This window comes from Pan troglodytes, chromosome 4 (assembly GCF_028858775.2).
Source record: "Pan troglodytes isolate AG18354 chromosome 4, NHGRI_mPanTro3-v2.0_pri, whole genome shotgun sequence".
In the NCBI taxonomy this organism is placed as follows: domain Eukaryota; kingdom Metazoa; phylum Chordata; class Mammalia; order Primates; family Hominidae; genus Pan; species Pan troglodytes.
The window spans coordinates 35,615,077-35,635,959 of NC_072402.2; the positions used below are offsets into that span (position 1 = coordinate 35,615,077).

Genomic DNA, 20,883 nt, shown 5'->3' on the forward strand with positions numbered 1-20,883 from the left:
TGGAAAGGGAACAAAAACTATCTTTAATGAATAAGTTCATAATATTAAAAAGTTCTCTGTAGTTCTTCATTTAAAACTTTTTAAAGTAAAATGTTATTTTGTTAAAAAAAATAGGACTGATCTGAAACCAACATATTACTGAAAAATCTGAATAAAAATGTAATAGGATTTCTATGGGCAACCCTTAGAATTTATAGACAATCTTTTTATCTTGACTGTTATCAGTCAGAACTCAAGGTCAGCTTCAGTATTCTGAACCCTGTGGAAGCCAATTTGCTCTGGAGTGTTTCCCTGGGCATTGATCACAACACTAGCTGTAGATTGGTCTTGAAATTAAATGTTCGAGGACAAAGGGGAATCTGACCAAATCTGGAATATTTAATGTGTCAATATTAGAGAGATAAGAACAAATATTCTTAAATGTCACAAAAATTAGTAACTAAATAATTGTTTCTCATTTCCCAGCATGTAATTAATGCCCCTGACAATGTAACATTTATTCAACCATCAAGCAATCTGCAAAATGACACTGCTTTATATATTTCCCTGACTGGTAGATGAAAAACACTGATTTTAAACTAACTCAATCTTGTAATTATCTGTTAATCAGCCTTTTCTATCACATTGTATTTGTTTAAAATGTCTCAAAAGAACAAAAGACTTAAAGATTTTTATAACTTACTTTCCCACATGCTCGGCAATGGTGTCGCCGTTTTGTAAAAGTAAATTTGACTTGGCAGTTCATACAGTTTGGAGCTTCTGAATCAGGAACCCAAGTAGGCTGTTTCTGGCCCAAAACCAAGCCTTCTTTGCAAGTGTTTTCAGGTACAGAATCTTCATTTGCAGTTAGGAAACTAGATCCACCTTCAGAATTACTTTCTATATCAATGTAATTAGAGTTGAAGCTAACCTGTGGATCAGCTGTAGAATCTATAGCACAAGTGATTGGAACATCGGTATCTGCTGTGCTGGGTTCACTTTCTAGTGTATCTGGAACATCTGGCTTATTCAGGTCCTTTGAACTCCTTGTTCTTGATGGAAGGCTAAACAATTGCTTAGGTCTGGCCCCTCCAACAGACTGACTGTTAATATCAGAGACTGATAATTGATTTGTAATCTCAGACTTACTGGTAGGTAACCCTTGTTGAACTGGAATAGTGCTTTCTTCTCCTAAAGAAAGGCCATTTTCTATTGTATTTTGTTTATCAACTGTTTCACAAATTATATTAATACCATGACTTTCCCCAATAGCTCCTGTTTCTGCATTGAAATATATATTATTGATGTTTCCATCATCTAAGCCTTTCATATCTATCTGATTCATTTGCGATTTAGAGTCATTTACATTTTCTTCAAAAGACTTTATGTTAGTGGTCTGAAGATACTGTTCTGTCAGAAAGGCATCAAGTTCAGCATCACTAATTAGTGGGCCACTTTTTGCGCCTTCATCAATATTAAAGTAATCTAAGTCTTGCCCATCCATATCATTGCTTGAAAAAGTATTAATAAAACCTTCACAACAATCAGAAGACTCTGGGACATTAGTGCCAGAAAGCCCCTCTTGAGATTCTACAACTGTAGAACTGGTGTCACCACCATCCAAAGACTCAGCTCTGATTACTGTCTGGTCAGGATCTATCTTTCTGTCTTCCATCCCTTCAATTAATGACTGAAGGAGTATGCTTTTACATTTTTCCTGTTTCAAAAGATCATTCTCTTTGAATGGTTCCCCACCTAGAACAACACTGTTCTGTATTTCTTCATGTATAGTCACTGCATCTTGTATATTATCTTTATGTTCATGCTGAGGTAAAAAATCACCCCGTGCTTTACTTTCAATTAATGATCCACACATAGACCCAGATGCAGGAAGACAGGACAATGAGGACGGTACATCTTCACTGGAAACATGTAAAGCTGAAGAGGAATCTTGGATTACATCATTATCCTTAAGGTCTAAATTTTTTGAGACTTCTTGTGCAGATTGTTTTATAACAGTCTTATCTTCCTGAAAGGAAAAGTCAGGTAATTTGAAATTTTCATCTCTTGAATTTGAATCATTTAAGCATAAATCTTCATTTTTCAGAAGGCTGCAGGTCAAAGCACTTGTCTTGCCCTCTTCTTTTAAACATTCTGCGGCAGTTATGACTGCCACATCTACTTCCTCTTTTACTAAGCCAACATCTTTTAGTAATCCACATGGCTGGCTCTTGTGTTGTAGCTTGTCTTTGGCATCAAACATTTTGGAACTTTGTTGAGTCAAAGCAGATGACATGTTAAAATCAACAATTGATTGTAACTGATTAAAGATCTTTTCATCTTTTAAATTTTCTCTTCCACTGTAATTATAGGAATCTGAAAGTGTTGTATCTACTTTTATACCCAATTCTTTGATTCCTCCGATTTCTCTATTTTGTAATTCAGAACTGATATCATTCTGTTGTTCTCTGACAGTATTACTATCATGGTCTGTTGAAGAAACACAGGGAGTATCTGACACTGAAGATAAATCCAATCCAATCAAGGAATCTGCATTAGACTTAAAATCATCTGGCAATAATTTTTTAATATCTTCTTCACTATTGGTTGCATGAACTAAGTTACCCATGTCACTTATCAGATCACAGATAGGTTTACTACATCGTCCCATATATAACGGCTGCATTTCATCTGAAGTACCACCATCCACAGAAGAAAGAAGATCAAGTCCTGTTACATTTTTTTCATTTTGTATAGAAGTAAGTCCCTTGAGTGTTTTTTCATTCAGGGAACTCTCATTTGTTCCATAGCTTGTTTCTGATGAGGCACAACTATTAACGCATTCTTGGTCTTTTAGGAGCAATGAAGTTCGCTGTGAGGAAGCCAACTCTGAAGAAACTGAGCAGTGGTTAGAATCATATGCATTTTGTACATCTTGGAGATAATCTTGTTCATCTGAAATAGAGAAACAGTGTTATTCGGGAGACTTAAATCAAATAAAAATTATTAAATATATTATGTTTCCCAAGACTTCTAAACTAAATACACTTTTTTAAAAGAACATAGATTATCCTTCTGCAAAACACAAATCACCTCCAAAACTATTTTTGTATTTCCTTTAGAGCATTTATTTTTATCTGAAAATATCTTGTTTGTGATTATTGGCTGTTTCAATTAACTAGAAAGTAAGTGTCACAAGTGCAGGGACCTTGTCTCTTTTTTTTCTGACTTACACCCCCATTGCTTAAAATAATTCCTGAAACTTAAGTGTTCAAGAAATGACTGACTGACTGCATAAACGAATGTCCTTAGATCTTGATCTCATGTATAGTTGCTCTGATAATTTGATCTCCTTGATCTTTGCTTTGTTTGGGAGGACTCCTCAAGTTGGCTTTCTACTTGTTCATTTTTCTGTCACCTGGATCCTACCCTCACTCCCCTGTGGTGCTCTAATTGAGGCTGCCAATTGTAGTAGCATCACACGCTATGGCCACGGTGATGGGCATGTGATGGTTTCAAGATGGGCCACTTAGAGGCATTCTCCTGTTACTCCAAATTTGAAGAAAGGAAGGAGACTTCTCAGTGTGAATCTGGAGCTGTTGATGGCCACAGCCACTTCCAGATAAAAGAAGCCAATAGTTCTGCACTGCTAGGGAGGCCTCAGGAAACTTACAATCATGGCAGAAGGCAAAGGAGAAGCACCTTCTTCACAAGGCAGCAGGAGAGAGAACCCAAAGCTATTTTTATTTGACTTTAAATTACTTTCTGGATTTTACTTTTGAATGTAGATATCATAAAGTGATAAAAATTCCACTCAAAAAAATAACTTAGTTGTGGCCAGGAATGGTGGCTTACAACTGTAATCCCAGCACTTTGGGAAGCCACGGTCGGAGGATAACTTGAGATCAGGAGTTCAAGACCAGCCTGAGCAACACAGTGAGACCCCATCTGTAAAAAATATACACGTTTTTAAATTAGCCGGGCATGGTGGCGCACACTTGTGGTCCCAGCTACTCAGAAGGCTGAGGTGAGAGGATTGCCTGAGGGCAGGAATTCAAGGCTGCAGTGAGCTATGACTGCACCACTGCAGTCCACTGCAGTGAAAGAGCAAGACCCTGTCTCTTAGAAAAAAAAGAAACTTAGTTGCACTATAAAAACCAGACTAAGGAAGAACTAAAAAATAATCTAACATCTTTGTTCTGACTTCCAGTTTCCTAGTCTTCATTTTAAAGAAAATAACACCCAGATGTGGTGGCTCACGCCTATCATCCCAGCACTTTGGGAGGCTGAGACAGGTGGATAACCTGAGGCCAGGAGTTTAAGACTAGCCTGGCCAACATGGTGAAACCCCATCTCTACCAAAAATACAAAAATTAGGCCGGGCCTGGTGGCTCAGGCCTGTAATCCCAGCACTTTGGGAGGCTAAGGCGGGTGGATCACAAGGCCAGGAGTTCGAGACCAGCCTAGCCAACATGGTGAAACCCCGTTTCTACTAAAAATACAAAAATTAGCTGGGCATGGTGGTGGGCACCTGTAGTCCCAGCTACTCGGGAGGCTGAGGCAGGAGAATCGCTTGAACCTGGGAGGCAGAAGTTGCAGTGAGCCGAGATCATGCCACTGCACTCCAGCCTGGACAAGAGAGTGAGACTCCGTCTCAGAAACAAACAAACAAACAAAAAATTAGCCAGGGATGGTGGCGGGTGCCTGTAATCCCAGCTCCTCAGGAGGCTGAGGCAGAAGAAGTGCTTGAACCCGGGAAGTGGAGGTTGCAGTGAGCTGACATGGCGCCACTGCACTCCAGCCTGGGCAACAACAGTGAAACTCCATCTCAAAAAAGAAATAATAATAAAATAAAATACCATCTCTTGTTGTAATGAAATATCAATTCATGCAGAACTCTCAAGTTGCTTTTAGCTTGCTCATATGTTGGTCTTTCTGGGGCCAAGTACATGACTCATGCCTATAATCCCAACATTTTGGTAGGCTGAAGCAGGAGGATCACTTGAACCCTGGAATTCGAGACCAGCCTGGGCAACATAGGAAGATCCTGTCTCTACAAATAACTGAAAAATTAGCCAGCATGGTGGCATGCACCTGTGGTCCCACTTGGAGGCTGAAGTGGGAGAAATGCTTGAGCCTGGGGGGTTGAGGCTGCACTGAGCTCTGATTGTGCCACTGCACTTCAGCCTGGGAGACAGAATGAGACTTTGTCTCAAAAAGAAAAAGAAAAGAAAAGAAAAGAAAAGAAATGTCTGTCTTATAGCTAATTTGTATCTAGAAAAAAACTTTCTAGGTTCCTTACTTCTGTTTCTGGCTATGGGTCCCATTCAGTCTAAGAATCAACTAATATCTTATTATGAAATAAATGAACTTTTTGCAGAAGATAACGTGACCAAAATTGAAAGAAAATTTTGCTAATATTACTGTATACCTGAGATAACTTAATTACAGATATTTTTAAATCCTATTAGCAGCAAAAATGGAAAATCAACAAACCTGGGTTCTGTTCAAAATCATCAAGGAGTTTGTCCAAGTCACTGACAGCTGCTTTAAAATAACTGTCCATCCTACCTGCAGACTTATTCAGAATTTAATTCTTGTATGCCTAAAAAATAGAAAGTATAATAATATTTCATTTAATTACATAACATAAATTTTATGCCATGTATTCCATGCCAGGAAACACAGTCAAGAAATTGACACAGAAATAAAATTTAAGAGTGCTGCTTTAAGGAATATACAATTTAGTAGGGGAAACTGCCCCTGTATACGTAAAAATGACGTGAAAACCAACTCTAACAACATAATATTTGCATATATAAACTATTGTAAATTTTTAAACACTTACCTAAATAACTCATGGGTCAAAGAAGAATTCATAACGGAAAGCTAAAACTACTTATAAATACAACATATCAAACTACAAACACATAAAAATAATGCACATAAAAACTCTGGGATTCAGGAAAAGTGGTACTTCAAGAGATACTTAGAGCCTTAAATGCTTTTTTTTTTTTTTTTTTAGTGGAAGACAACTATATTCTAACAAATGAAACTATTTTTCAGCAGGGTTTACATGTCATCTCTTTCTATAAACTTCTCTGGAGTTTTTTAATATACTTTTTATATTATACCTTAAGTTCTAGGGTACATGTGCATAACGTGCAGGTTTGTTAACATATGTATACATGTCCCATGTTGGTGTGCTGCACCCATTAACTCATCATTTACATTAGGTGTATCTCCTAATGCTATCCCTCCCACATCTCCCCACACCACGACAGGCCCTGATGTGTGATGTTCCCCTTCCTGTGTCCAGGTGTTCTCGTTGTTCAATTCCCAACTATGAGTGAGAATATGCGGTGTTTGGTTTTTCGTCCTTGCGATAGTTGGCTGAGAATGATGGTTTCCAGCTTCATCCATGTCCCTACAAAGGACATGAACTCATCCTCTTTTATGGCTGCATAGTATTCCATGGTGTATATGTGCCACATTTTCTTAATCCAGTCTATCTTTGATGGACATTTGGGTTGGTTCCAAGTCTTTGCTATTGTGAGTAGGGCCGCAATAAACATATGTGTGCATGTGTCTTTATAGCAGCATGATTTATAATCCTTTGGGTATATACCCAGTAATGGGATGGCTGGGTCAAATGGTATTTCTAGTTCTAGATCCCTAAGGAATCGCCACACTGACGTCCACAATGGTTGAACTAGTTTACAATCCCACCAAGTGTAAAAGCATTCCTATTTTTCCATATCCTCTCCAGCACCTGTTTCCTGACTTTTTAATGATCGCCATTCTAACTGGTGTGAGACGGTATCTCATTGTGGTTTTGATCTGCATTTCTCTGATGGCCAGTGATGATGAGCATTTTTTCATGTGTTTTTTGGCTGCATAAATGTCGTCTTTTGAGAAGTGTCTGTTCATATCCTTCGCCCACTTGTTGATGGGGTTGTTGGTTTGTTTTTTTCTTGTAAATTTGTTTGAGTTTTTTTGTAGATTCTGGGTATCAGCCCTTTGTCAGATGAGTAGATTGCAAAAATTTTCTCCCATTCTGTAGGTTCCCTGTTCACTCTGATGGTAGTTTCTTTTGCTGTGCAGATGCTCTTTAGTTTAATTAGATCCCATTTGTCAATTTTGGATTTTGTTGCCATTGCTTTTGGTGCTTCAGACATGAAGTCCTTGCCCATGCCTATGTCCTGAATGGTATTGCCTAGGTTTTCTTCTAGGGTTTTTATGGTTTTAGGTCTAACATTTAAGTCTTTAACCCATCTTGAATTAATTTTCATGTAAGGTGTAAGGAAGGGATTCCAGTTTCAGCTTTCTACATATGGCTAGCCAGTTTTCCCAGCACCATTTGTTAAATAGGGAATCCTTTCCCCATTTCTGGTTTTTGTCAGGTTTGTCAAAGATCAGATGGTTGTAGATGTGTGGTATTATTTCTGAGGGCTCTGTTCTGTTCCATTTGTCTATATCTCTGTTTTGGTACCAGTACCATGCTGTTTTGGTTACTGTAGCCTTGTAGTATACTTTGAAGTCAGGTAGCGTGATGCCTCCAGCTTTGTTCTTTCGGCTTAGGATCGACTTGGCAATGCGGGCCCTTTTTTGGCTCCGTATGAACTTTAAAGTAGTTTTTGCCAATTCTGTGAAGAAAGTCATTGGGAGCTTGATGTGGATGGCACTGAATCTATAAATTACCTTGGGCAGTATGGCCATTTTCACGATATTGATTCTCCCTATCCATGAGCATGGAATGTTCTTCCATTTGTTTGTATCCTCTTTTATTTCGTTGAGCAGTGGTTTGTAGTTCTCCTTGAAGAGGTCCTTCACATCCCTTGTAAGTTGGATTCCTAGGTATTTTATTCTCTTTGAAGCAACTGTGAATGGGAGTTCACTCATGATTTGGCTGTTTATCTGTTATTGGTGTCTAAGAATGCTTGTGATTTTTGCACACTGATTTTGTATCCTGAGACTTTGCTGAAGTTGCTTATCAGCTTAAGGAGATTTTGGGCTGAGATGATGGGGTTTTCTAAATATACAATCATGTCATCTGCAAACAGGGACAATTTGACTTCCTCTTTTCCTAATTGAATACCCTTTATTTCTTTCTCTTGCCTGATTGCCCTGGCCAGAACTTCCAATACTATGTCGAATAGGAGTGGTGAGAAAGGGCATCCCTGTCCTGTGCCAGTTTTCAAAGGGAATGCTTCCAGTTTTTGCCCATTCAGTATGATATTGGCTGTGGGTTTGTCATAAATAGCTCTTATTATTTTGAGATACATCTCATCAATACCTAATTTATTGAGAGGTTTTGGCATGAAGGGCTGTTGAATTTTGTCAAAGGCCTTTTCTGCATCTATTGAGATAATCATGTGGTTTTTGTCTTTGGTTCTGTTTATATGCTGGATTACGTTTATTGATTTGCATATGTTGAACCAGCCTTGCATCCCAGAGATGAAGCCCACTTGATCACGGTGGATAAGCTTTTTGATGTACTGTTGGATTCAGTTTGCCAGTATTTTATTGAGGATTTTTGCAGTGATGTTCATCAGGGATATTGGTCTAAAATTCTCTTTTTTGGTTGTGCCTCTGCCAGGCTTTGGTATCAGGATGATGCTGGCCTCATAAAATGAGTTAGGGAGGATTCCCTCTTTTTCTATTGATTGGAATAGTTTCAGAAGGAATGGTACCAGCTCCTCCTTGTACCTCTGATAGAATTCGGCTGTGAATCCGTCTTGTCCTGGACTTTTTTGATTGGTAAGCTATTAATTATTGCCTCAATTTCAGAGCCTGTTATTGATCTATTCAGAGATTCAACTTCTTCCTGGTTTAGTCTTGGGAGGGTGTATATGTCCAGGAATTTATCCATTTCTTCTAGATTTTCTAGTTTATTTGTGTAGAGGTGTTTATAGTATTCTCTGATGGCAGTTTGTATTTCTGTGGGATCGGTGGTCTTATCCCCTTTATCATTTTTTATTGCGTCTATTTGATTCTTCTCTCTTTTGTTCTTTATCAGTCTTGCTAGCAGTCTATCAATTTTGTTGATCTTTTCAAAAAACCAGCTCCTGGATTCATTGATTTTTTTGAAGGGTTTTTTTTGTGTCTCTATCTCCTTCACTTCTGCTCTGATCTTAGTTATTTCTTGCCTTCTGCTAGCTTTTGAATGGGTTTGCTCTTGCTTCTCTAGTTCTTTTAATTGTGATGTTAGGGTGTCAATTTTAGATCTTTCCTGCTTTCTCTTGTGGGCATTTAGTGCTATAAATTTCCCTCTACACACGCTTTGAATGTGTCCCAGAGATTCTGGTATGTTGTGTCTTTGTTCTCGTTGGTTTCAAAGAACATCTTTATTTCTGCCTTCATTTCGTTATGTACCCAGTAGTCATTCAGGAGCAGGTTGTTCAGTTTCCATGTAGTTGAGCAGTTTTGAGTGAGTTTCTTAATCCTGAGTTCTACTTTGATTGCACTGTGGTCTGAGAGACAGTTTGTTATAATTTCTGTTGTTTTACATTTGCTGAGGAGTGCTTTACTTCTAACTATGTGGTCCATTTTGGAATAAGTGCAATGTGGTGCTGAGAAGAATGTATATTCTGTTGATTTGGGGTGGAGAGTTAGGTAGATGTCTATTAGGTCCGCTTGGTGCAGAGCTGAGTTCAATTCCTGGATATCCTTGTTAACTTTCTGTCTCGTGGATCTGTCTAATGTTGACAGTGGGGTGTTAAAGTCTCCCATTATTATTGTGTGGGAGTCAAAGTCTCTTTGTAGGTCTCTAAGAACTTGCTTTATGAACCTGGGTGCTCCTGTATTGGGTGCATATATATTTAGGATAGTTAGCTCTTCTTGTTGAATTGATCCCTTTACCATTATGTAATGGCTTTCTTTGTCTCTTTTGATCTTTGTTGGTTTAAAGTCTGTTTTATCAGAGACTAGGATTGCAACCCCTGCCTTTTTTATTTGTTTGGTATATCTTCTTCCATCCCTTTATTTTGAGCCTATGTGTGTCTCTGCACGTGAGATGGGTTTCCTGAATATAGCACACTGATGGGTCTTGACTCTTTATCCAATTTTCCAGTCTGTGTCTTTTAACTGGAGCATTTAGCCCATTTACATTTAAGGTTCATATTGTTATGTGTGAATTTGATCCTGTCATTATGATGTTAGCTGGTGATTTTGCTCGTTAGTTGATGCAGTTACTTCCTAGCATCGATGGTCTTTACAATTTGGCATGTTTTTTGCAGTGGCTGGTACCAGCTGTTCCTTTCCATGTTTAGTGCTCCCTTCAGGAGCTCTTGTACAGCAGGCCTAGTCGTGACAAAATCTCTCAGCATTTGCTTGTCTGTAAAGGATTTTATTTCTCCTTCACTTATGAAGCTTAGTTTGGCTGGATATGAAATTCTGAGTTGAAAATTCTTTTCTTTAAGAATGTTGATATTGGCCCCCACTCCTGGCTTGTAGAGTTTCTGCTGAGAGATCAGCTGTTAATCTGATGGGCTTCCCTTTGTGGGTAACCTGACCTTTCTCTCTGGCTGCCCTTAACATTTTTTCCTTCATTTCAATTTTGGTGAATCTGACAATTATGTGTCTTGGAGTTGCTCTTCTCGAGGAGTATCTTTGTGGCATTCTCTGTATTTCCTGAATTTGAATGTTGGCCTGCCTTGCTAGGTTGGGGAAGTTCTCCTGAATAATATCCTGAAGAGTGTTTTCCAACTTGGTTCCATTCTGTCAGTCACTTTCAGGTACACCAATCAGACGCAGATTTGGTCTTTTCACACAGTCCCATGTTTCTTGGAGGCTTTGTTCGTTTCTTTTTATTCTTTTTTCTCTAAACTTCTCTTCTTGCTTCATTTCATTCATTTGATCTTCAATCACTGATACCCTTTCTTCCAGTTGATCGAATCAGCTACTGAAGCTTGTGCATTTGTCATGGAGTTCTCATGCCATGGTTCTCAGCTCCATCAGGTCACTTAAGGACTTCTCTACATGGGTTATTCTAGTTAGCCATTCGTCTAATCTTTCTTCAAGGTTTTTAGCTTCTTTGCGATGGGTTCGAACTTCCTGCTTTAGTTCGGAGAAGTTTGGTCGTCCGAAGCCTTCTTCTCTCAACTCATCAAAGTCATTCTCCGTCCAGCTTTGTTCCATTGCTGGTGAGGAACTGCGTTCCTTTGGAGGAGGAGAAGCTCTCTGATTTTTAGAATTTTCAGCTTTTCTGCTCTGTTTTTTCCCCATCTTTGTGGTTTTATCTACCTTTGGTCTTTGATGATGGTGACGTATAGATGGGGTTTTGGTGTGGATGTCCTTTCTGTTTGTTAGTTTTCCTTCTAACAGTCAGGACCCTCAGCTGCAGGTCTGTTGGAGTTTGCTGGAGGTCTACTTCAGACCCTGTTTACCTGGGTTTCAGCAGCGGAGGCTGCAGAACAGTGAATGTTGCTGAACAGCAAATGTTGCTGCCTCATCATTCCTCTGGAAGTTTCGTCTCAGAGGGGTACCCGGCCGTGTGAGTTGTCAGTCTGCCCCTACTGGGGGGTGCCTCCCAGTTAGGCTACTCGGGGGTCAGGGACCCACTTGAGGAGACAGTCTGTCCTTTCTCACATCTCAAACTCCGTGCTGGGAGAACTGCTGCTCTCTTCAAATCTCAGTTGGAAATGCAGAAATCACCCATCTTCTGTGTCGCTCACGCTGGGAGCTGTAGACTGCAGCTGTTCCTATTCGGCCATCTTGGAACCCCATCTTTTTTTTTTTTTTTTTTTTTTTTTTTTGAGATGGAGTCTCGCTCTGTCACGCATGCTACAGTGCAGTGATGCTGTCTTGGCTCACTGCAACCTCCATCTCCCAGGTTCAAGCGATTCTCCTGCCTCAGCCTCCTGAGTAGCTGGGAGTACAGGCGTGCGCCACCAGGCTCAGTTAACTTTTGAACCTTTTTTAGAAGAGTGGGGGTTTCACCATTTTGGCCAGGCTGTCTCGATGACCTCAAGTCTTCTGCCCATCTCAGCCTCCCAAAGTGCTGGGATTACAGGCATGAGACACTGCACCTGGCCACCTTAGACACTTATACTGCAAAAGAAGAAAGACTGAAAACTAATAAACTAAGAGCAAAAATTCAAAAAAAAAAAAAAGCATACGACAGAGGCACAAGAAAACTAAAAGTTAGTTTTATGAAAAGATGAAAAAAGTAGACGAACCTCTGGTCTGGAAGAGAAACTCCACCAAATAAGCCCGAGAAACCTCACGGGAATCTGTCAATAAGTAATGGGATAATATCAAAAGGACAAAAGCCAAGTTGAAGGGCACTGGCTTAAATGGGACAAGTGAGCATCAAATGAATGAAGACTGTGAAGGACTAAACACAAATCAAATAGATTTTTTTTAAAAAAACAAAAGATCAAATCATACTAAAGACAAAAACAAAACATACCACTCATTGGAGGGTTAGCAGGGCACTAACCAATTATTCTGAGAATTGATCAATTAAAGAAAAAAATCAAGAATTTATCCTACCCAAGGACATGACAGGCACTTTTCAAAAGAAGACATTTATGTGTGGCCGGGCATGGTGGCTCACACCTGTAATCCCAGCTCTCAGGGAGGCAAGAGGCAGGAGGATAGCTTGAGCCCAGGAGTTCGAGACCTGCCTGGGCAATATAGCGAGACCCCGTTCTCCAGAAAAAGGAAAAAAAAAAAAAAGACATTTATGTGGCCAACGAACATAAAAGGGCTCAACATCACTGATCATTAGAGAAATGCAAATTAAAACCACAATGAGATACCATCTCAGTCCAGTCAGAATGGCAATCATTAAAAAGTCAAGAAACAACAGATGCTGGTGAGGCTGTGGAGAAATAGGAACACTTCTATGCAAAGACAGTGTAGCGATTCCTCAAAGACCTAGAATCAGATATACCATTTGTCACAGCAAAATCCAATTACTGGTATATACCCAAAGGAATATAAATCATTCTATTATAAAGATACATGCATGTGTATGTTCACAATAGCAAAGACATGGAATCAACCCAAATGCCCATCAATGATAAGACTGGATAAAGAAAATGTGGTATATATAACACCATAGAATACTATGTGGTCATAAAAAGGAACAATATCATGTCCTTTGCAGGTACATGGATGAGGCTAAAAGCCATTATTCTCAGCAAACTAATGCAAGAACAGAAAACCAAACACCTCATGTTCTCACTTAAAATAAGTGGGAGCTGAACAATGAGAACATGTGGACACAGGGAGGGGAACCAGACACACTGGGGCCTGCTGGGGTGGGGGGGTGGTGGTGAAGGGAGAGCATCAGGATAAATAATGCATGTGGGGCTTAATATCTAGATGATGGGTTGACAGGTGCAGCAAACCACCATGGCACACGTTTACCTATGTAACAAACCTGCACATCCTGCACATGTATCCTGGAACTTTAAATTTAATTATATATACACACACACACACACACACACACACACACACACCACACACACACACACACACACACATATATATATATATCTCAATCCGGGGAACACTGTCCTTAATAATATTGAAATTTCCAATTCATGAGCATGGTATATGATGTGATTAAGCCTCTGTTATATTTCAATAAAGCTTTGTCATTAAAAGAGAAAAATTTATCCTGCCCTTTATTTACAAAATATACTTTGTAACAAAATAATTACTGATGAAAAGTTCTTTAGATAAGAATTCCAGTTAATAAGTACAAAAGGATGTTAAAAATTTTTAATTCATCTCTTCATAATCCCGAATGCAATAAACAGACTAGGCAATGGCTATAAATGGATGTTTACAAGGCTAGAGAAAAAGGTTTACGGGGAGCTTTATAATGGTGGGATCAAGTCAACACATCCAAACCCAACAATCAATTTCACCATCAATAAATGTGGAAGAACAATATCACCTAAAAAATATTACTGCCTAAAAAAAACTGAATCTGAATCTAATCAAACTAACTGCATGTTTACAGGAAAGTCAAGCATAAGGGACAAGTTAAATGACATAAAAAGAAAGCAATCAACTAATCTAATCCTGGAAAGTGAAACACTGTACAGCAACATTCCTCAAACTGCCTATGGTAAATATTTTTCTTACACCTCCAATCCATTGCAAACTGTTACTTTTTAAAAATACAATGAAACTATACAAATTTGTAATAATAAATACAAACAAAAGAATATACATTATTAAACACATCTGTTTGGCTACCTAGCGTGGGGACTAGGAAGGGTAAACGGGAGTAAAAGACAATAAACAAATGAGAGGGTTTTACAAGAACTAATTATGATTGTGTGCCATCAACTAAGGACATCTGAGGTCCAGACAAATAAATAAATAAGAGATACTTTAAAAATGGGCTTGAAAATTAGGCAGAGCTTAAGAGAAAACTGAATGACATCTAAGACCTATCTGAAGAAATTACCTAAAGTAATGCCCAGAGGGACGAGGAAGAGAAAAATACAAAAATTAGGTTAAAAGGTATTGAAGACAAAATGAGAATGGAGTACTCTAAGGAGAAAAGACAGCATGGAACAACTATATTTGAAAAGATAATGTTGGGAGTTTTTCCAGAATTGATGAAAAAGCCAACTCAACAGATACAGGTAACATATTACACCAGATGATACAAAGAGAAATCCACATTTAGACACACTATTGTAAAACTACTAAACCCCAAAGATAGAACAGCCAGAGAGCAAAGGTCACTTTCAAATGAACAATAATTATGCTGGCAACAAACTTAAAACTAACAGGTACACTTCAGAAGAATTTTCAATAACATTGGTATGGCATCTTAATTCAATGAAGCATGTTACCTTTTTTGTTTCAATTTTTAAATTGTGGTTATACCACGCACATAGAAGAGTGCACAAAATAAACAGATACCAAACAAACAAAAGGAATTCGGAGGCCAGGCGTGGTGGCTCACACCTGTAATCCCAACACTTTGGGAGGCCAAGGCAGGTGAACCGCTTGAGGTCAGGAGTTCGAGACCAGCCTGGCCAACATGGTGAAACCCCGTCTCTACTAAAAGTACAAAAATTAGCTGGGCATAGTGGTGCATGCCTGTAATCCCAGTTACTTAGGTAACTGAGGCAGGAGAATCACTTGATCCCAGGAGGCAAAGGTTGCAGTGAACCAAGATCACACCACTGCACTCCAGCCTGGGCAACAGAGCAAGATCCTGTCTCAAAAAAAAAAAAAAGGAGTTTGGAGGAAGACACAATGCAGGAGGCAGAATAAAACTTCAAAGAAGCTAATTAATATTCTCAGAGACAAAAAAGCAATGCAACCATGAAACAGGAACAGGAAGCCATAAACAAGAACTATATATAGAGAACAAAAAAAGGTCATGGAACCTGATCGCAGAAATCTTAAAATTCAAGCAAGGCTTGTGAGCTGCAGTGAAAGCACTGTTTAAGGGACAGTGACAGCATTAAAAATGCATATATTGAAAAAGAATTTGGGAGGCCAAGGTGGGTGGATCACCTGAGGTCAGGAGTTCCAGACTAGCCTGGCTAACATGGTGAAACCCCATCTCTACTAAAAAATACAAAAATTAGCTGGGCATGGTGGCAGGCACCTGTAATCTCAGCTACTCAGGAGGCTGAGGCAGGAGAATCACTTGAACCTGGGAGGTGGAGGCTGCAGTGAGCCAAGATCCCGCCATTGCACTCCAGCCTGGGCAACAAGAGTGCAACTTCATTTCAAAAAAAAAGAAAAAGTAAAAGAAAAAAAAATCTAAAATCAATAAGCATCCACCTTGGGAAACTAGAAAAACAAAAATAATTTTGGCCTAAAACAAGTAGGAAAATAAAAATTAGAGCAGAAATCGGCCAGGCGCAGCGGCTCACGCCTGTAATCCCAGCATTTTGGGAGGACGAGGTGGGCGGATCACAAGGTCAGGAGATCGACACCATTCTGGCTAACACGGTGAAACCCCGTCTCTACTAAAAAATACAAAAAAAATTAGCCAGGCATGGTGGCAGGTGCCTGTAGTCCCAGCTACTTGGGAGGCTGAGGCAGGAGAATGGCGTGAACCTGGGAGGTGGAGCTTGCAGTGAGCTGAGATCTTGCCACTGCACTCCAGCCTGGGCAACAGAGCAAGATTCCATCTCAAAACATAAATAAAAAATAAAAATAAAATTAGAGCAGAAATCAATGGAATTTAAAACAGGAAAACAACAGAGAAATAGAGGAAACCAATAAAACAAAAACTCATTCCTTTAAAAGACCAATAAAATTGATAAACCAGGCTAATTAACAGAGACATAAATGATCAATTTCAGAAATAAAAGAGGAGTCATCACTACTGATGCCATGGATACAAAAAAGATAATAAAGGAATATTATTAACAACTCTGCCCACAAATTTGGCAATTTAGATGAAATGAACCAATTCCTCAAATGATATAAACGGCCAAAAGTCATACAAGGAGAAACAGATAACCCAAAATCCCTCTATCTATTTTAAAAATTAAATAAATAATTAATAACGTTCCATAAAAATAAATCACCAGATCCAGATGGATCCACTGCTGAATTTTGCCAAACATCTAAAGAAAAAAATAATACCAATTCTCTATAATCTCTTCCAGAAAAAAGCAGCAGAGGGAACACTTCTAACTTATACTATAAGACCAGCATTATCCTAATATCAAAACCAGATAAAGACACTGCAAGAAAGGAAAACTACAGACCAATATTGCCCATGAACATAGGTATAAAAATGCTCAAGAAAATGGTGCCAAATTGAATCCAACAATGTATTGAAAAATTATACATCATGACCAATATGATTTATCCAGGTATGCAAGGCTGGTTCAACATTTCAAAATTAATCAATATAATCTACCATATTAACAAACTAAGGAAGACATATATAATCACATAAATTGATGCTAATAAAAACAATATCCAGGCTGGACGTAGTGGCTCATGCCTGTAATCCCAGCACTTTGCGAGGCTGAGACAGGCAGATCACAAGGTCAGGAGTTTGAGACCAGCCTGGCCAACATGGTGAAACCCCATCTCTACTAAAAATACAAAAATTAGCCTGGCATGGTGGCGGGCACCTGTAATCCCAGCTACTCAGAAGGCTGAGGCAGGAGAATCACTTGAATCCGGGAGGCGGAGGTTGCAGTGACCCGAGATCACGCCACTGAACTCCAGCCTGGGCAACAGAGCGAGACTCTGTCTCAAAAACAAAACAAAACAAAAACAATATCCATTCATGAGAAAAACTCTTAGCAAACTATGAGTAGAGGGAAACTTCTTCAATTTGATAAAGAATAAGTATAAAATATCTACAATTAACAGTATACTTAATAAGAAACTGCCTTCCCTCAAATATTGGGATCAAGGAAAGGATATCTTCTCTCATGACTCCTATTCAACATAATACGGAAAGCCTTGGCTAGTGCAATAAGACAAGAAAAGGAAAACCCCATATAGAAAATCCCATTGTCTCAGCCCAAAATCTCCTTAAGCTGATAAGCAACTTCAGCAAAGTCTCAGGATACAAAATTAAGGTGCAAAAATCACAAGCATTCTTAGACACCAATAACAGACAAACAGAGGGCCAAATCATGAATGAACTCCCATTCACAATTGCTTCAAAGAGAATAAAATACCTAGGAATTCAACTTACAAGGGATGTGACGGACCTCTTCAAGGAGAACTACAAACCACTGCTTAACAAAATAAAAGAGGACACAAATGCAAGAACATTCCATGCTCATGGATAGGAAGAATCAATATCATGAAAATCGCCATACTGCCCAAGGTAATTTATAGATTCGATGCCATCCCCATCAAGCTACCAATGACTTTCTTCACAGAACTGGAAAAAAACTACTTTAAAGTTCATATGGAACCAAAAAAGGGCCCGCATTGCCAAGACAGTCCTAAGCCAAAAGAACAAAGCTGGAGGCATCATGCTACCTGACTTCAAACTATACTACAAGGTTACATTAACCAAAACAGCATGGTACTGGTACCAAAATGGAGATATAGACCAATGGAACAGAACAGAGCCCTCAGAAATAATACCACACATCTACAACCATCTGATCTTTGACAAACCTGATAAAAACAAGAAATGGGGAAAGGATTCCCTATTTAATAAATGGTGCTGGGAAAACTGGCTAGCCATAAAAAGAAAGCTGAAACTGGATCCCTTCCTTACATCTTATAAAAAATTAATTTAAGATGGACTAAAGACTTAAATGTTAGACCTAAAACCATAAAAACCCTAGAAGAAAACCTAGGCAATACCATTCAGGACATAGGCATGGGCAAGGACTTCATGTCTAAAACACCAAAGCAATGGCAACAAAAGCCACAATTGACAAATGGGATCTAATTAAACTAAAGAGCATCTGCACAGCAAAAGAAACTACCATCAGAGTGAACAGGCAACCTATAGAATGGGAGAAACTTCTTGCAATCTACTCATCTGATAAAGGGCTAATATCCAGAATCTACAAAGAACTCAAACAAATTTACAAGAAAAAAACAAACAACCCCATCAAAAAGTGGGCGAAGGATATGAATAGACACATCTCAAAAGAAGACATTTATGTAGCCAAAAAACACATGAAAAAATGCTCATCATCACTGGCCATCAGAGAAATGCAGATCAAAACCACAATGAGATACCGTCTCACACCAGTTAGAATGGCAATCATTAAAAAGTCAGGAAACAACAGGTGCTGGAGAGGATGTGGAGAAACAGGAACACTTTTACACTATTGGTGGGACTGTAAACTAGTTCAACCATTGTGGAAGACAGCGTGGCGATTCCTCAGGGATCTAGAACTAGAAATGCCATTTGACCCAGCCATCCCATTACTGGGTACATACCCAAAGGATTATAAATCATGCTGCTATAAAGACACATGCACACGTATGTTTATTGCGGCACTATTCACAATAGCAAAGACTTGGAACCAACCCAAATGTCCATCAATGATAGACTGGATTAAGAAAATGTGGCATATATACACCATGGAATACTATGCAGCCATAAAAAAGGATGAGTTCATGTCCTTTGTAGGGACATGGATGAAGCTGGAAACCATCATTCTCAGCAAACTATCGCAAGGACAAAAAACCAAACACCGCATGTTCTTACTCATAGATGGGAATTGAACAATGAGAACACTTGGACACAGGAAGGGGAACATCACACACCAGGGCCTGTCGTGGTGTGGGGAGATGTGGGAGGGATAGCATTAGGAGATATACCTAATGTAAATGATGAGTTAATGGATGCAGCACACCAACATGGGACATGTATACATATGTTAACAAACCTGCACGTTGTGCACATGTACCCTAGAACTTAAAGTATAATAAGAAATAATAATAAAAATAAAAATTAGCTGGGCGTGGTGGTGCACGCCTATAATCCCAGTTACTCAGGAGGCTGAGGCAAAAGAATCCCTTGAACCTGGGAGGCAGAAGTTCCAGTGAACTGAGATTGTGCCACTGCACTCCAGCCTGGGTGACAGAGCTAAACTCTGTCACAAAAGAAAAAAAAAAAGCCAGGCGCGCTGGCTCACGCCTGTAATCCCAGCACTTTGGGGGGGCCAAGGTGGGCAGATCACGAGGTCAGGAGTTCAAGACCAGCTTGACCAACATGGTGAAACCCCGTCTCTACTAAAAATACAAAAATTAGCCAGGCGTGGTGGAGTGTACCTGTAATCCCAGCTACTCAGGAGGCTGAGGCAGGAGAATCGCTTGAACCCGGGAGGCGGATGTTGCAGTAAGCCAAGATCACACCACTGCACTCCAGCCTGGGTGACAGAGTGAGACTCTGTCTCAAAAAAATAAAACAAAACAAAAAAAAACCAAAGATATGAATTCTTCCCAACCTGATCTCTAGATTCTTGTGCAATCCCAACTAAAATCCTAGCAAACTACTCTGTAGGCCTCAAGAAACTAATCCTGAAGTTTATATGAAAAGAGAAAGAATCAGCCAGGCGCAGTGGCTCATGCCAGTAATCCCAGCACTCTGGGAGGCTGAGGTAGGCGGATCATGAGGTCAAGAGTTCGAGACCAGCCTGGCCAACATGGTAAAACCCTGTCTCTACTAAAAATAAAAATAAGAAAAGACAAAGAATCTAGAATAGCTAAAGTGATACTGGAGAACAAAGTTGGAGGACTCACACTACCTAATTTAAAGATGCACAAGAAGGTTCTAGTAATCAGGGCAATTTGGTATTGGCAAGAGAACAGACACGTAGATCAATAAAACAGAATAGACCCCAGAAATGGCCAGGCATGGTTGGCTCACGCCTATAATCCCAGCACTTGGGAGGCGGAGGCAGGCAGAATGCTGGAGCCCAGGAGTTCGAGACCGGCCAGGGCAACATGGAGAAACTCTGTCTCCACAAAACATAAAAAATAAGCTGGACATGGTGCCATGCGCCTGTAGTCCCAGCTACTTGGGAGGCTGAGGTGGGAGAATCAGCTGAAACCAGGGAGGCTGAGGCTGCAGAGAGCCATGATTACACCACTGCACTGTAGCCTGGGCAACAGAGTGAGACCTTGCATAAAAAAAAAAAAGACCCCCCCAAAAAAACCCACACAAATATAGTGAACTGATCTTTGACAAAGGAGCAAAGGCAATTCAATGGAGAATGGACAGTCTTTTCAATAACAGGTACTGAAAAAACTGGACATCTCTATGAAAAATATGAACCTAGACACAGACATTATACCTTATATAAAAACATATTCAAAGTGGGTAACCTAAACTTAACATTCAAAATTGTAAAATTTCTTCAGGAAAACACAGGAGAAAATCTACATAACCTTGGGTTTGGTGAGGAGTTTTTAAATACAATACCAGTACCATGATCCACGAAAGAAAAAAATGGTAAATTT

General features: G+C 39.4%; 1 protein-coding gene across 6 annotated transcripts in view; it reads right to left on the reverse strand.

Moving 5' to 3' along the window:
- ZFYVE16 (zinc finger FYVE-type containing 16) overlaps positions 1-20,883 on the reverse strand; it is a 71,348-nt gene that overhangs the window by 39,456 nt on the left and 11,009 nt on the right. For 4 of the 6 annotated variants that reach the window (XM_009448949.5, XM_001136220.7, XM_001136068.7 and 1 more), the window contains 2 exons: positions 5,476-5,584; positions 683-2,934 (listed from right to left, as the gene is read on the reverse strand). In XM_009448949.5, coding sequence (XP_009447224.5) covers positions 683-2,934; positions 5,476-5,545 — 2,322 coding nt within the window. In that variant the 5' untranslated portion in view covers positions 5,546-5,584. Of the gene's footprint in view, positions 1-682; positions 2,935-5,475; positions 5,585-12,158; positions 12,213-20,883 lie in introns of all 6 variants that reach the window. The other 2 variants (XM_001136140.7, XM_054684249.2) reach the window with 1 other exon arrangement.